The 17,554-nt window shown below is 38.8% G+C and overlaps 1 protein-coding gene across 1 annotated transcript; it reads left to right on the plus strand.

The window, feature by feature from the left end:
• The first annotated feature begins 1,501 nt into the window (after positions 1–1,501).
• LOC139472920 (uncharacterized) lies at positions 1,502–2,277 on the plus strand. Its single transcript, XM_071255399.1, has one exon. It carries the CDS (start codon positions 1,633–1,635, stop codon positions 2,275–2,277), a length of 645 nt encoding a protein of 214 aa, XP_071111500.1. The 5' UTR covers positions 1,502–1,632.
• The last annotated feature ends 15,277 nt before the right edge of the window (positions 2,278–17,554 follow it).

Raw genomic sequence — 17,554 nt, forward strand, 5'->3', positions numbered from 1 at the left:
GTACCAGTTTTGTTACCAGCCAAGAAGATGTTACAGGATCTGTGCATCAACAAGCAGCTCGGATGGGATGATGACATACCCGTGGAATACAAGGCATCATGGGAGCAGTGGATAGAAGAGCTTCAGCATTTGAGTACACTACGGATTGACAGATGTCTCAAACCTGCTGATTTTGGACATGTTGTTTCTGTTCAATTACATGTATTCTCCGATGCAAGCACTGTTGGATACGGTTGTGTAGCATATCTACGTATGTCAAACGAAGAAGGCGATATTCACACAGCTTTCTTGATTGGAAAGTCTAGGCTTGCTCCAGTGAAAACTATCACTGTTCCCAGGTTGGAATTAACTGCAGCCACCGTGTCTATTCACATCGGACAACTGTTAATGAAGGAACTGGAGACTACACCTGAAAGTGTCACTTACCACACAGACTCAACGACAGTGTTACACTATATCAGCAATGAAACAAAGAGGTTTCCAATCTTCGTTGCCAACCGTGTCAAGCAAATCAGAGACTTTTCAGAACCTACTCAGTGGAAGTATGTAGATTCAAAAAGCAATCCGGCTGATGTTGCATCCAGAGGTGTATCTGCATCACATCTGCTTACCTGTATGAACTGGTTTCATGGGCCAAAATTTCTTTCTTCTTCAGAATCAGATTGGCCAGTACAGCCACATCTTATCCATGATGAGAAGATGCATGAAGAAACAGTCACAGCAACCGATGCATCACAGGATGACTGCTCTCACAACACTGTGAATAAATTGTTGGAACATTACTCCAGCTGGTATCGTCTGAAGCGTGCTGTAGCCACATATCACAGATTGTTTGACTCACTCAAGTCACGGAGCGATGAACATCAATACAAAAATAAGAAGCATGCTAAAAGCAACAGATCGCTTTCTGTGGAGGACCTCAGTCGAGCAGAGAAGAGTATTCTTCAATTTGTGCAGAAAATACACTTCAACAAAGAGTTTGAACTGCTTCAAGGATGTGAAGGTACACGAGGCCGAGTTCCAAGGACAAGTTCAGTGTATACACTTGACCCATTCCTTGAAAGTGGAATTCTCAAAGTCGGGGGTCGCATTGGCAGAGCTAATATCCCCAAGGAGATGAAGCACCCAGTTATACTCCCTTACAGAAGTCACGTGACGTCACTGATCATTACAGACCAGCACATAAAGCTAGCCCATGCAGGACGTAACCATGTACTTTCCATGCTGAGAGAAACCTACTGGATTATTAAGGCTAACTCTGCTGTCCGCAACGTCTTGTCACACTGTGTTACCTGCCGACGTTTGCGTGGTTCAACATGTGATCAGAAAATGGCTGACTTGCCATCTAGGAGAGTTAATCCTGCTCCACCCTTTACCTTCACCGGTGTGGATTTTTACGGACCCTTCGTTATCAAAGATGGACGCAAGTACGTAAAACGCTATGGGGCACTCTTCACGTGCTCAGTTAGCCGAGCAGTGCATATTGAAACGGCAAATTCACTTGACACTGACTCTTTTATTCATGCTCTAAGACGCTTCATAGCACGTAGAGGACAAGTCTCAGAGATATGGTGTGACAATGGCACCAACTTCACAGGCGCATCACGAGAACTACAGAAGGCTGTGTCAGAAATGGATCAAGATAGTATCAAATCCGACCTGTTGAAAAGTAGCATCAAATGGAACTTTAACCCTCCATCAGCCAGTCACATGGGTGGCATCTGGGAACGGATGATCAGAACAGTTCGAAAAACCCTGACTTCTCTCTTGCACGATTTCAATGAACGCTTGGATGATGAATCGTTCCGAACTTTAATGTGCGAAGTTGAAGCAATTGTCAATTCTCGGCCACTAACCACAGTATCTGACAGTCCTGATGACCTATGTCCACTTACTCCAAATCATCTCCTACAGATGAAAACAAGCGTGTCTGTTCCACCTCCTGGCCAATTCCAGAAGAATGATGTATACATGCGGAAAAGGTGGAGACGGATCCAATATTTGGCCAATGTCTTTTGGTCCAGATGGAGAAAGGAGTATTTGGTGTCACTGCAGCAACGGCAAAAGTGGACGATCCCAAAACGGAATATCCAAGTGGATGACATTGTCCTGATAATGGATGACAGTTTACCGAGACTTCAGTGGCCCATGGCTCGTGTTAAGTCGGTTGAACCTGATCAGAAGGGTTTTGTCAGGAGTGCTGTACTGAAAACTCAAACTGGTGAATTGCGTCGACCGATCAGCAAGCTTATAATGCTGTTATCCAGCAAGTCGTGATTTTGTCAAATTTAGCCATCAGTCAAAACCCAGTGTGTCTGTATATACAAGCTCGTGATTTCTGCACTGTTTGTTATATTTGTGTTAAACAGTCCGTCTGTTTAAGAGGCCGAGTGTGTTAGTGCAGAATGTATAATTTATGTTGCAAATCTGTTATGCAAAAATGTTATGAATTTCATGTACAGATATCAGCCTTAACAATGGTCTGTTGGTTATGTCACTGGACTAGCAGGATAAAGGTCCAGGGTTCAATCCCAGGATCAGGCAAAAGTTTTTGTGACTTATAATCAGTTGTGTTGCATCATGGGATTAGTCATGTGACCTCATCCACTGTCACCTTCAGTTTGAAAGGTCTCCATGTTGGAGAAACATGTCATGAACTATTGCAGAAAACAGATGTAAGTTTTTAACCTGCTTATTCATATTTATACAACGTGTGTACATCTAAAGTAATGTTGAAGCTATCATTTATCTTCAAATGATATAATATTTGTAGAATTTTGTATTTGTAACAACTTAGCCAATTCACTGTTTACACTGTAACTTAGCATATTTTCTTGTTATTTTCTAGTTTCTTGAACCTCAACACTGTTCATTCAACGCTAACGTTAAAAGGAAAAGCATGTTAACGGATACAAACGAATGAGCTTTTCACTTATTATTGTCAACGAATAACGGACAATAAACATCAATTGAGAGTATCAAGACTGTTGATTTCTGCTATAATAATGATTAATGTCATAAAAAGTACAAATTAAACATCTCAGCAAATATTTCGCATAAAGAAATTTGAAACCAGGAGTCTAGCTTTACGGCGTGACTCAAACGGTACTTGTGGGTACTATTGCCCTTTTAAGTACAAATATGGGTGCTCTTCCCGTGTCTTAGACGGAGCTTGCCCAGATATTGTGGGTGCGATGCCCAAGAATAAAAATCCTTAATTCCGACATCAAAATTATGAAATGCTGAATACTGCTGTGCTGTTAATTACTTAATACTGACATACAATAAACATATGTGTAGGGGTGGCTCACCCAAGAATATCTCTAATCTGAATTCAAAGTCCTAGACAATACATTCAATTTTGTACCAAACTGTGCACATTAATTACTTGTAACAAATGACAAATTTTGTCATTTAGATTTTTGAAATTACGAGTCGAGCTTAGAGGTGTGATTTTATAACCCTACAGCTTAGGTTTGTCTGGGCCCTAGCTGCAACTATATGTCTGGCGTGGCCTGGAGACATTTCAAAGATTCCCTACACAATAACTTCAAAGATCTAGCTTGACTAAAGATGTAATTTGGAGTATATTGCACACATACAAAACTAAATTTTCGAAAGACACATTTTGGCATTCATATACTGGCTTTGATTAAACATACCTGGTTGCACTATTCAACAGTCACACAATATATATCCTTGATTGAGTCCATGTAAGTAAAAACAAATTAGTAAGTCCCAATGAGATATCTTGTACACAGTGTCCATCATGTAGGTGCCCGTGAGGCGGTTTCTGTGTTGTGCAGGGTCTGCATGAAGATGGCTGTGGTCGGGTCTCTGTGGGATAGGCATGTATACTTCCTTTCTTAGATCATGTGCAGGAACAACATCTTGAAGGGGAAGTCTTATCAATGTTGCTAAGATATTCCAGCAGGGAAGGTTTGGGATCGGAGAACTTGTTCTTGATCGGAGAGGTTCTCGTTCTTTCTTCAATCTTGTTAAAGGCTATTTCTTCGTTCTTGGTGATTGGCCTCCAGGAAGGTAGTATATCCTTTTAATAAGAGACCGTCACTTCCTACAGTGCAAAAGACAGGCTGAGAGACAATGGAATAAAGAAAAATATATTGAAATAAACTCAGCATGTGAAGTAGATATTGCTGAATTCTACAGGATTGTAAAGAAACAAAGACAATCTAAGACTGTAAATACACACCTCAAGTACAAAGAATGCTGTTGCAATACACCACCAGAGGTGTGCAACTTGTGGGCAGACTACTATGCAGATTTATTATCACCTCTCGACCGGCCGGAGTTTGACAACGACTTTCGTGTTGAGACGGACTCTAGAATAAACAACATCTCAAAGATACCACTTCTGGACGATGATCCTATACTGAAGAGAGACATAGAAATACACGAACTAAAACGACTGAAACAAAGCTTAAAAATGAGAAAGTCACCAGGACCGGACCAAATCACAAATGAACATATCTATTTCGCTGGAGATATGCTTCTAAAACACTTAACTCAACTGTTTAACATGATGATACGAAAATGCTACAGCCCTGCACTGTTGAGATCTGGAACAATTATTCAAATATATAAAGGAAACAATAAGGACAGATCGGATCCTGCAAATTACAGAGGTATCACTCTGACGTCAGTGGTGGGAAAACTGTTCGAAAAGATCCTATTAGAGAGAATTGAGAGACATATCAAATATAGGGAGCCCGACTTCCCACATAGACTACAATGTGGCTTCAGGCGAGAACACGGTGCAAACATAGCTACCTACATACTCAAAGAAGTCATATATTTCTATACGGAAAGGTCTTCCAACGTATACACTGTGTTTCTTGATAATGAGAAAGCGTTTGATCGCATCTGGCACAATGGACTACTCCTAAAATTATTCATCCTTGGTGTGCAAGGGAAAGCTTGGCATATCATACGTCAGTCGTATCACGAATCTACTGCATGTGTCAAATATGCCGGTGAGACAAGTCGAACGTTCCCAATCGGACAAGGTGTAGGACAAGGACGTGTCTTATCCGCCTGGATGTTCCTTGTGTATATTAACGAGCTTATAATCCGCCTTGACCATTTGAAACAAGGTGTTATACTTGGACATGATCACTTCCCAGTTGTCCTACTCGCGGATGACACAACTCTCATAAGCTCAACAAGTAGTGGCATATGCATGTCCTTACAGACTGTACATCAATATGCTTGCCAATGGAGATTGACATATAATGCAAGAAAAAGCTGTGTTCTGGTGTTTAAAGGTGGAAACAAAATCAACCAACCAGGTTCTTTTAGACTAGGTAACCATAAACTGGAAATGAAATCGAACACAATATATGCAGGTTCTATTATCAGTACTCATTTAGAATCCGAAAGGACCAGGAGAGCTTGCGCTAAGGCGAGGAAGAATTTGAATTCCCTGAGAGATATTGGTCTAAGAGCAGGTGGTCTGAACCCAGTCTGCTGTATGAACATATGGCGTAGAGTAATAATTCCAGGTGCCTTCTACGCGTGTGAACTGTGGTCAAATATGTCCAAGACAGAACACAATGAAATTGAAAAACTCCAGCGCTACTTTGCACGTAATGTACAAAATTTTCATGTAAGATCTTCGACCGTTGCAACTATTCAGACGCTGGGATTGTGGACAATGACATCCGTGATTGACAAAATGAAGCTGATGTTCCTTGGGAGGATGTGTAGAAGCAGCCACAGATATGCCCCGAAAAAGGTGTTCTATTTCAAGTGTGCTCAATATATAACAGGCAGTGACAAAAGTAAGTCTGTAACACATGATCTACTCAATGTGGCAAAGAAATATGAATTATGGACCATAATAGTTCACTTTATGAAAACTAACCAGTTTCCATCCAAGGATGTGTGGAACAAAACCGTACAGACTAAAATAACAGAACATGAAACTGCTCATTGGCACACGAGTCTGCGAGATCACCCTGAATTAAACAGATTTATTAAAATTCACAGTAAGCTTGGACCTCATAGACTGTGGAATATGTGTATTCTGTACAATATACCAACTAGACCAATGTATGCACTTGTGAAACTAGGAACACTACCAATAACACCTGGACAGTGTTTAATGTGTGATGAGGAGTGCGATGACATAATAAAGCACCAACTGCTATGTTGTACAGCTTTAGCTGATGCAAGGAACACCCTCTATGAACATCTATTTGACTCTTTAAACCTCGAACAATACATGCGTATTGAGGACTGTGCAGATGACGAAGTCAAACTTGTGACATTGCTAGGTGGTATAACCCCTATTGTAGAGGATATGAGCCTTGACAGATGGGCTGAATTCATATCTTCTGTATCACGAGACATAAGCTCCTGGAACCTGCGATCACTGCTCTATCTATAGACAGTATATCTCATACCAGGACCAGGACATGTAAATATTCAGTATTGCCAATTTCTTTGCATAATATAATGTTCGTGTAAATATGCTGTGTTAACATGATTCCAAATGTATATCACTCTCCGAAATTAATGGAGGAAATAAAGATCATTCATTCATTCATTCATTATCCTTTTAATAAGAGACTGTCACTTCCTACAGTTTTGTGAACCATATGCCATGCTGCAAAGAGGTACAGGAAAGGACAGACTAAGAAGTCTGTCATACCCGATAGCTCCACCAAATTAACAGCGCGTGTCGGTCTGACATTGATTAATGAACAATTTGCATACTCGTATATGCAAGGGACCGACGTATGGTTCTCAGTAGGAAGTGACAACTTGGAGACGATGGCTTGTGGTATATACAGTTCTACTTTATACATGTTGATATATACATACAAAAGACACTATGTGCCTGGTCAGCACAAAGTGGTAGTGGTTGTTGTCTAGGTGCCCCGGAGCACCCAGCCTAACCCAGGTAGGCTAAGGGTAAGACCTTTCTTCTCCTTCTCTCCTCTCTGAACCAAGGCTTATATAGCCAAGGTCACCTGACATTTAGTAAGTAATAAATATAGATGTAAACAGTAAATCATCAGTGACATACTTGCACATCCTGTTCAGGATGGCAGACGGTCGATGTAATCAAAAATGGGGATTAACAAATAGGATTAGCATCTTATAAATAACAGCAATTAAGTGTTTCAAGGCATATAGATGTCATGGCTCCAGGGTAATGAGTCTTTGCAATCAAATGCTCTTCAGACAATGGATGTCGTAAATCAGTCGCTGTGACAATATCATTCACATCGACCCACTCAAAACCACCTCAGGGTAAAGGTTGACTCATCCGTACAAATTGTTGGCGTCCAGATATAACATGTGCGTATCGGGTTTACTCTGATAATATCCTTCCACTAATTTATTATCAGCTTTAGAATACCTTTTCGCCCTCATCGATACCACCTCTTAATCCTTTCTCAATAAACAAGTGCATATCATAATCGGTGAGGAATTTTAGTTCTACATCGGTCTTCTTCAACAATGCATCCCACGATAGTCCGGGACTTGAAAAGTACCATGCCCGATCCAAGCCGTATTGTTTTAAATGTGTCTTTCTAGATATCTCAAATATATCGTTGAGTAACAGTACATTGGTTTTAAAGTACAGATTGTGATAATCACCTAAATTCTTACAACCTTATTCATCTCACACAGTCAGAGTGTGTTCATAATCGACATCGGTTATTTTAGATTCTGTTAAGTTACTATAGAATGATTCAAGGGGTGGTAATTTAGTTTCAATGAATCTAGACCAAGCGTCCATATATTCGTAAGGATATACACCTTTACTCAGCAACAAATGACGAGTTAACCGATCAGTATATTCATTTGTTATTGCAAAGTCATCGGGATTGTTCGCATTAGCAAAATTGTCCAGGGAAGATAACAGAAACCGTACGGAGTCTATGAATGTAAGCCCATTACTTTTCTTTGTTCTGACTTTCCCATCCTTGTCCTATAATGTATAGTTTTAGTCAACGAGAATGATATGTATTTTTCCATATTATTAGGAATGCACTTAAACCACCGTCGGTCTTTTAGATAGCTTGCATGATGAGATGTGAATCGTATCCTCTAAGGTCATGAAACACAATGGGCATGATGGGGATGGGTATTGTTTGAGAATTTATTTTTAGTTTCAAGTTACACTTGTTATGCACGGCTCCATGATAATTACGGAATCATGACAAATCGTTGACTTCTTAAAGGCCCTCCTATTATCCCTCATCAAACACATGGGTTTCTTACGCCATAACTTTTCCCTGATTATTCTCTTCATTTTGTAGATATTCTAGGACATTTCCCACTGCACCAGGGCCTCCTAAATCATGGACTGGTTTGTTTTCCCATCATACCTTACAACTATATATCCAAACCCACAAGGAATGTGTTCTTGAGTTTTGTATGTAAAGCTACATTCAGTTTTGTGTTCAGTATTATAAATTATGTACGGTACTGGCATTTGATTACAATAAGGTTCAAATTTTAAAATATAAGTCCCTCTTTAGGCATATCGATCCTGATAGCAGTCTGTCCAACACCTCTGCAGTCTTCTTTATGCGCTTCTAATAGATCTTGTCTGCTGTACCCATGCAGGCATCTTTCATGAAATATTTCTTTCCATCATGTTTTGTCTGATGCATAATAGCCTGCTTAAAGGGCAAGTTCACACGAAAATAAACCTATTTTTCTTGTACTTTTTCATCATGAAAAGTATTTACCTAGTAGTTTTAGAGGCAAAACAATTAAAATATCACACGTATCAAATTTATTTTATTCATAAAATCGGTTCATATTTTACACATTTACAGAGAGTTCTATTTCCATAATAAACACACCATGGCTTATGCCCCTTGCAATATGACGTCATTGGTGCCAATTGATAAAGGAATGACATCATAAGACTTTATTAGACGCGTTTCACGTGGTGTATGTAGGTGTGTGGTTCTATCTTCTCAAATGCGCAGCGTAGTTATTGTTTTGTTCGGTGCCGAGCTGTCCAAGACACAACGCTAAGCACAATTACTCTAAAATTATTTCGTTTTCCAAAATCGCGACTGAAAAGACAATACACTGATAACATACTGTAAGATTTGCAATTATGGTTGGAAGGGTCCGTTGTATGAATTGCGCTTATTCGTTTATTTGTGTTGCGCATATTCGCTCTTGCTGAGTTGCTGTCGTCTTCCGTGAGAGTTTAGATACCTGCTGGTTCTGAAACCACAGGACCATATGTAACTAATAATAACAATAAAAAAAACTCGCCAAAAAATTATAGACGAGGCCGAAGGCCGTTTTTGTTACTATTATTAGTTATATATGGTCCTGTGCTGAAACTGATCGGAAGCGGATGGTATACGATCCTTATATGGAAACGGGCTAAAGGGACAGCACTCTCATCAAGACACTGACTGGGATGTTTTTGTAAACAGACGCCGTAAAGTTGAAGTAACTTGATCAGGTAAGTTTGCTGTTTAAGTTTATTCTAACCACAGCAGTATTTAAGAAATTATTTTAGCAGGGGTAGGGTGATATTTGTACATAGTTTCACTTGATAATCATGATCCGCGATTTTGTCTCGTTCACGTGTTCACTTCCTGCATGGTTATGTCGATACTCCTGATCAGCTGATCGCTGCACAAACTCCTGTTGATGGAGTAAGTTGTGTTATGTAATGTTTTAGTTTTACAGCCATTCCCGTCTGGAATTAACACAAATCATCTCATTTCGGTAATTAATAAACTTTATAATAACACAGGAAAACAAATTATAAATTATATAAACTCATTGAAAGTCTGTGTGTGTGTTTGTGTATGTACATAATCTTTAAATAATCATGAACAATAATTTTGATTCAGACTGTCAAAGCAAAAATCCGCAAAAATACATTGTTGCAACATGTTTATTTTTTTATATTTAGGCTTTATATATTTTTTATATAAAAAGATATCTGGTTTTGCTGGTTTGTAGCTGACAAAATATCCAGTCACTATCCAAAATCATCGCCCACCTACCACCCAGAATATTCAAATTTCATGTTCAATGCAATTTACACATATATACAATTTATAGCACATTGATACATAAAAAAAATCAAATTACCATTTTATATTTTGTGATAGTGAGATATAGATGACAAAAGTGTTAATGTTTCTATGCTGTATCTTTCAAATATGAAGTTTCAAGCCAAGTCATGCCAGACACTGATGCCCAGAAAGTACAGGTCCCCAGTCCATCATGGTGTAAAGTCGCTGTCCTATGTACACCAGAAGCATGGCACACAGTGCTTCACTGTATGAGGTACAAAATAATATTTTGACAATGAATAATCACACAATGTAAATACTATATGCAAATAATTTCTGTATTGAACTATTTTGTGTATCTATTATATTCTCTATTGTTGTCTTTTTTTTGTAAAAGTGTAGTGTGGATGACAAATGAAAGTTTACTGTGAATGACATATAAAAGTTTAGATCTGATACAATTTGTACACAGTTAACTGATGATATTTGTATTCAGGCACCCAGTGACATGACTGTCACTGCTGAAAATTATTACCACCTTCTTTTACAATTATTTAGTCAGTGTACATATTATTTTGACAAATTTATGTTAAAATTATTTTTCTAATTTTCAGGTCCCACAATGATATGGAAGAGTATAAATGCGACAAAACCCTTTCCATATTCATATGAAATCTCGGTAAAAAACAGTTTATGGTACAATTCTGACTAAATCATGAGCATGTGTTAATGAATCGCAATCAAATAGTGATAATACCAGGTGTTCACGAAAGGTGAGAGTATCCTGCCCCACCGGTGTCACAAGAAATCCCTGGTGTTCAGATCCATTTTCATTGTGTGCAAATTGTGTTTATTTTCATGCAGAGTTATAAGTAATAAAATATTAGAGTGTCTTGTGAGGTACAGTGCTTCAGACAACAAAAGAGCTGTACGTTTGAAATAGTCAACCAGTGCACTAACAAGTTGCCACTGAGCATTTAGCCAGTGCTTGTGATATTTTCTTCAGTCTTTTCCCCGGCCTTTGCCCTTGCCCAAAACTGCTTGATCCAGCATCAGCCATCCTGTATTACAGACACTTATCAAATGAAACAGCAAAGGCTGATTGTTGTCAGAGACCATAAAACAAGATTTCAATGGAAAAAGTTTATTTTAATGAGCATAGAGAAAAACATTACATACATCAGATGGAAATCTTTCATGAATCACATCGAAAACACAAGATGGAATAACTTTTCTCTGATTCTTCAACTATTTCTGCAAATCCGCAAAGTCAACCTCTTGTTTATGAGGTGTAGATAGATTCTGAAATGAAAAAGTGTCTTTTATTAGTAAAGCAATGCACATTACAAAAAAATATCATACCATTTACATATATATTATTGTCATTAAAACTGGAGGGATGCTTATATAAGAAGTAACTTGTATTGATGATATATGCATAATTTTTATTACATGTTAATAATTCAATAAATACCAAAACAGTTTATAATTCTATTATGTTGACATGATGTGTTTATTACTGTAGGTTTCAATACTTCTTGAAATATTGTGGGCATGTTTCATTAAATTATCACTGATGTAAGTTAATAACCTTACAAGTTACATATGCTTTCACAACTTGCTGGCAAATAAACATTTATTGTACTCGAATCTCTTATTTTACTTGTCAGATTTGTTTGTTGTGCATGATAGATCTTAAAATGCATAATAAAATAAATTGATGAAAGTATATCATATTATATGTTTTCTAAACTTTATTTCAAGTGTTCATATAAAAAAGGGTGGTGGTGTAGCCTTGTGGTGAAAGCGTTCGATTGTCACACTGAAGACCCAAGTTCGATTCCCCACATGGGCACAACATGTGAAGCCCTTTTCTGGTGTCCACCAGTTGTGATATTGCTGGAATATTGCTAAAGCGGGGTAAAACCCTACTCACTCACTCATATAAAAAAATGATTGCATATTTCATTTGCAATTTAGGGGGTGACAAGAAAGACACAATTTTATGGATAACAACTTCTTTAATACTGTGAAAAGCGACGTTTCGGTATAGATCCTTATACCGTTGACAAGCGACTTTAGAAACGTACTGGGACGTACCCCATTTTCGTGTTACACTAAGCATATGGTCTCATCAGATGGTGGGCCTGATGTGTAATCTTGTTGAGACAACGTTTGGCGACAGATCGTATTTGTTACTTGATATTTGCAAGTAGCATTGATCTGTAGTCTATAGGGGGTGGGAATAGTTACACCTAATACAGACAAACTCAGACAGGATCAATAGGCCTGCTGACGAAGCATGCGGGTCACAAGGCTTGACAAAAATCTCATAGAATATTACGTTTCCGCTTCTGAAAACATAATAATGAGCATATAGGTAATTTAGGCATACACATATCAAGTGTTATTCTTACCACGTTGTCACTGGTAGGCCTAATTGTGTAGATGTCGAGTCGGGGTCGGGTGACAAATTAGGTGATGTGGGTCTTCTCTTGTTTCCACTTGATTTTCATGGTTTCCATACCGCTAAGCTAGCTCGTTTTGGTTCAAAATCGTATGATTTTGCGATTTCTTGAAGGGTCAAGGGAACCTCTTCGGACCAGGCAAGGTATCGGATGCCATGTTGTCTTGCCATAAACTGGTACTTGATTTCTTTTGCGTTGTGACAAGACAGGGGCCCAGTTAAATTGGCACCAATTACGTCATAATCTAAGGGGGATAACTCAGGCCTGTTTAGCTCGGAAAACGAAGGCCTCATAACAGCATGACATTTTCACACTTATTGTGAGCTCGCTACATTGACTGTGAGAAAAATGAGTGTATATTTTCAAACACTGATACTAACTAATTCTAAAATTCCGTTTTGTTTTAAACAAGAAAGAAAGTGATTTTTGCGTGTACACTTCCCCTTTAAACTCTTTATCCACGTATAATGATATTTACCATCTTTTTCGATCAGAAATAAATTGATTCTGGGTATATGTTCTGGAGCGGAGCTTATCCTGTGTACCACATTTCCTTTGGAAGAATGTCAGAAAACATTTATAGCTAAATTATTTTGCTTATCAATTTGCGAGATTGGTGCAAGTTCGTCTATACCATCAAGGTTAAGTCCATCGTTTTCGGGATCGCTAGAAGGTCTATTTGCAATTATAGAATCTACGGGAAACAATGCAGATCTTATCATCATTCTGAAACAGTCATTGCCTTTATTTGTTACTTAAATTATGGCTTTTTTCTTCTTATAATACGAGGGTAAATCTATATAAGACCCACCTTTGAAAGGCATGTAATTGGCTATATCTAAACATAAACCATCGATTTTATCCACACCCCAACCTGAATCTGTATTAGTCCAGCGTTCTATAGTTTCATGTATCCAGTGAACTGAAGCATCTATTGATGCACTTATAGACTCAGATTCGGTTATAACTTCTTAGTTGCTCCGGAAATAAGGTTTGGTACATTCGGCGTCATGTTGGAATTAATATCCATCTACCAACGACCTTTGACCCCTATCCCACACACAGAACATTTATAATTTACATTTCCTTGTCTGATGTAAAAAGCATGAATTCCACAATATATACCAACGCATCATCGGTTGCATTGAATTGGTTTACCCATGAGTGTGTATCTACAGATTCATGGTTATACACCTATCATATCATTTGTCTTAATGCAAATCACACTGGTGAGTCATCGCTATTTATAGCTCAGTAGTCAGGGTTACTAGCTGATAAGCTTCAGCTCGACATGGTGTGTTGCCAGGTCATAGCTGATACGTAATAGATCATAGCTTATGTGTAATTATATGGCTAAAAATAGATACACCGGTCATGTTTTCAGGTCATAGCGACATAGCATGTTGACACGTCAGAGTTGATATGTAATAGATCATAGCTTATGCATAATAACATAGCTAAATATGGACACACCAGTCAACCCCAAAACTATAAACGCTATCTCTCGGTCCTTCTGTGACTCTGACAGTGTATAAAACTGACTTGTTGTTGGCCTTGGCATTGGGTCAAGTGTGTTGCAAAAGAATGAGGATTTCAAACAACATTGCTACAGTTCAATTTACCACATTTTGCTATATTTTGCTCTATTTTGCTAAACAGTTGCTAAAATTTGCTAAACAGTAGCTAAAATTTGCTAAAGTTTGCTATCCTTACGAATATATGGATGATTGGTCTAGATTCAATGAAACTAAATTACCACCCCTTGAATCATTCTATAGTAACTTAACAGAATCTAAAATAACCGATGTCGATTATGAACACAGTCTGACTGTGTGAGATGAATAAGGTTGTAAGAATTTAGGTGATTATCACAATCTGTACTTAAAAACCAATGTACTGTTACTCATCGATAAATGTGAGATATTTAGAAAGACATGTTTAAAACAATACGACATGGACCTAGCTTGGTACTATTCCAGTCCCGGACTATCGTGGGATGCATTGTTGAAGAAGACCGATGTAGAACTAAAATTCCTCACCGATTACGATATGAGGTGGTATATGAATGACAAGCAAAAAGGTATTCTACGGCTAATAATAAATTAGTGGAAGGATATGATCTGAGTAAACCCGATACGCACATATTATATCTGGACACCAACAATTTGTACAGATGGGCTAGAGTCAACCTTTACCCACAGGTGGTTTTGAGTGGGTTGATGTGAATAATATCCCCACCGATTCCGATGTGAATAAAGGGTACATACTAGAAGTTGACTTAGAATATCCAACAGAGTTAAATAAAGATCATAACAGTTATCCACTAGCACCCAAAAGATTAATGGTTAATAAAGATTGGATGTCGGAATATCAACACTCCTTGATGGGTAATACTAGGCTAGCTAACGTAAAAAAAAACGTGCCAAATTTGATGCGTAAGACAAAATATATATACTCGCACGCAAAAGAAACGCAGGTCGAGTATGCAGTATACATGTTATTTATTTTCAACAGTAAAGACAAGAAATACTAATAGGGAAAGATTGACAAAAATTTGACTGAAGACAGTTTAATGGATTTAAAGGCAGATGACATAATTGTTTCTTTCACAGTTTCGGGTCAATACCCAAAATGTCAGTCACTACCTGGTGTGACCACCATTAGCATTGATCATTGCCACACATCTCCTGTACATTGAGTGGATCAGACTATTTTTGAAGGCCCTAGGGATCCTCCAGCACACATCCAGAGCAGCTGTGTGTAGTTCATCAGCAGTTGTAGGGACTGGGCGCACATTGTGCAGACGCCTTTGAAACTCATCCCACAAGTGTTCGATGGGGTTCAGATCAGGGCTGAGGGCTGGCCACTGTAGAACACAGATCTTGTGTTGTTGCAGAAAGGCCATGGTAGCTCTGGCAACATGGGGACGAGCGTTGTCCTGCTGGAAAATGTGTTGTTGATGTTGTGCAAAAAATGGAACGACGTGGCAACGGGCAACATCTTGGACAGACTCTCCAGCTTCCAAACGTCTGATAGCCTGATTTCTCTGAATTTGAGTTAGGTGTGGCATTGTTGACCAATGCCACCAATCTAGTACCTTAAGACGTGCATTGTAGGGAGGGGATCTATGAGATTCTCGATGTCCTTTTTATCTCTCTCCTACTGTCCTCATAATAACCTGACTCAGCTTGACTGCGTGAGTGTCTACTGCGTTAGGATGCCCCGTCATATTCAGCCTTAGATCTCTTTTGAATCTCCAGTTGTGCGACGGATTCTTTTGATGTGAGATTAAATGAGACACTGATTGCATACGTTTGTCAATCATCACAGACATGGAATTGGTTTGTCTTTTCCGTGAACTCATTTAAGTTAGAGGGGAAACGTGGCATAGAGGGGAGATCGGTTGCTTCTTCCAAGTCTAGATTATCCGTCTTGCAAGACGCTTCCGAATGTACGTGACTGGTTACAGAGGGGGGTGGGGGGGGGGGAGTATGATTTATCTTGTGAAAAATATCATTCCTGATATTTTGTGACATTTTCGAGAATTTTTCTTTGACGGAGATGCAAAATTTGGAAATAAAAAGTGATTTCTCTTTTGAAACAGTTTATCCGTGAGACTTAGTCAACAAAAATTTGGGTGTTGGAGGAAATGCAAAACTCAAAATGCAAACTCAAATTGAAAAATTTAGAGAAAAAAAATGTGATTTCTCTTGTTGAAAATGTCATCACTGATGTTTTGCAACAAAATTTATTCTTTTGTCCTGAAATGCCAAAAAAAGTGTGATTTCTCTCGTAAAATGTCCGAGATTTCATGACTTTCGAGAAAATTTCTTTTTTGACTTAAATGCAAAATTTGAAAATAAAGTGTGATTTCTCTTGTGAAAAAGTTTATCTTATGAGACTTTGTCAACAAAAATTTGGTTCTTGATAGAAATGCAAAATTTGGAACAAATATTGAAAATTCATCCATGAGACTTTTTGACATTTTCTACAACTATACTCAACAACAAAAGTTCCTGTGACACCCACATTTTAGTGTATTTTTCAAACAAGTAAAGTTTGGTTTTCAATATTGTATTACATGTATGGAATCAAGTCACAAAAACGCAACTGCTACAGCAAAGCATGCATTCCATGCAAAAGTTGACTTTTATGCAAGCCCCATGCAATTCACTACCCAAGAATGGGTATAAAAAACGTGTGCGTTAACGGGATTCCATATGCATTGTTTAGCATCAGGCTGACAACCACTCAGAAAAACAATAACATTCCGAATTATTCAACATAACGAAATGTCACGCCTGTCCGAAATTGAGCGCCTGCGAGCCATTGGTATGCTTGAAGCAGGATCGAGTCAATGTGATGTTGCAAGACAATTTAACGTCCACAGAAACACCATTTCGTGTTTATGGCAACGTTGGCAACAGACGAATGCAGTAAGAGACCATCCTAGGAGTGGCAGGCCACGCGTAACCAATAATCGACAAGACAACTGGATTTGAACAACACACCTACGAAATCTATTCCAGCCAGCAACAGTGACTGCAAGAAGCATCCCGGGACTTCAACGAATATCTTCACAAACCGTACGTCGCAGCCTCTGATGTGCAGGGATTGTCCCCAGAAGACCCGCCAGACGTCCTATTTTGACAGGAAACCACCGTCAAGCATGTCTACAGTGGTGCAGACAGGGTCTACGCTGGACGGCCATGCAGTGGGGACAAGTTCTATTCACTGACAAGTTTCGTTTTCAACTTAGCCACAGCGATGGACGGATTCGAGTGTACCGACGTTGAGGTGAACGTTACGTCAATCATTGTGTCACGGATGAAGATCAGTAGACCTGTCAACCCTCCCGCATTTTGCGGGAGACTCCTGCAATTTGATGAAATCTCCCAGTCTCCCGCAAGATTGACTATTTCTCCCGCAAAACAGAATTCTTCATTATTTAAAAAATTTGCCTCCATTGTCCCGTGAGTAAAAACAATGAACGGGAAGTTTGCGTCCCGATCTGTCCGGTAGGCTCCCGGATTAGTGACCCTTATCACAGCC

Source organism: Haliotis cracherodii, unplaced genomic scaffold (genome assembly GCF_022045235.1).
Source record: "Haliotis cracherodii isolate W230 unplaced genomic scaffold, xgHalCrac1.p SCAF_26, whole genome shotgun sequence".
Lineage (NCBI taxonomy): Eukaryota > Metazoa > Mollusca > Gastropoda > Lepetellida > Haliotidae > Haliotis > Haliotis cracherodii.

What these genes read in the sequence shown, in the direction of transcription:
- LOC139472920 (XM_071255399.1), top strand. Translation starts at nt 1,633, where the DNA reads ATGGATCAAGATAGTATCAAATCCGACCTGTTGAAAAGTAGCATCAAA.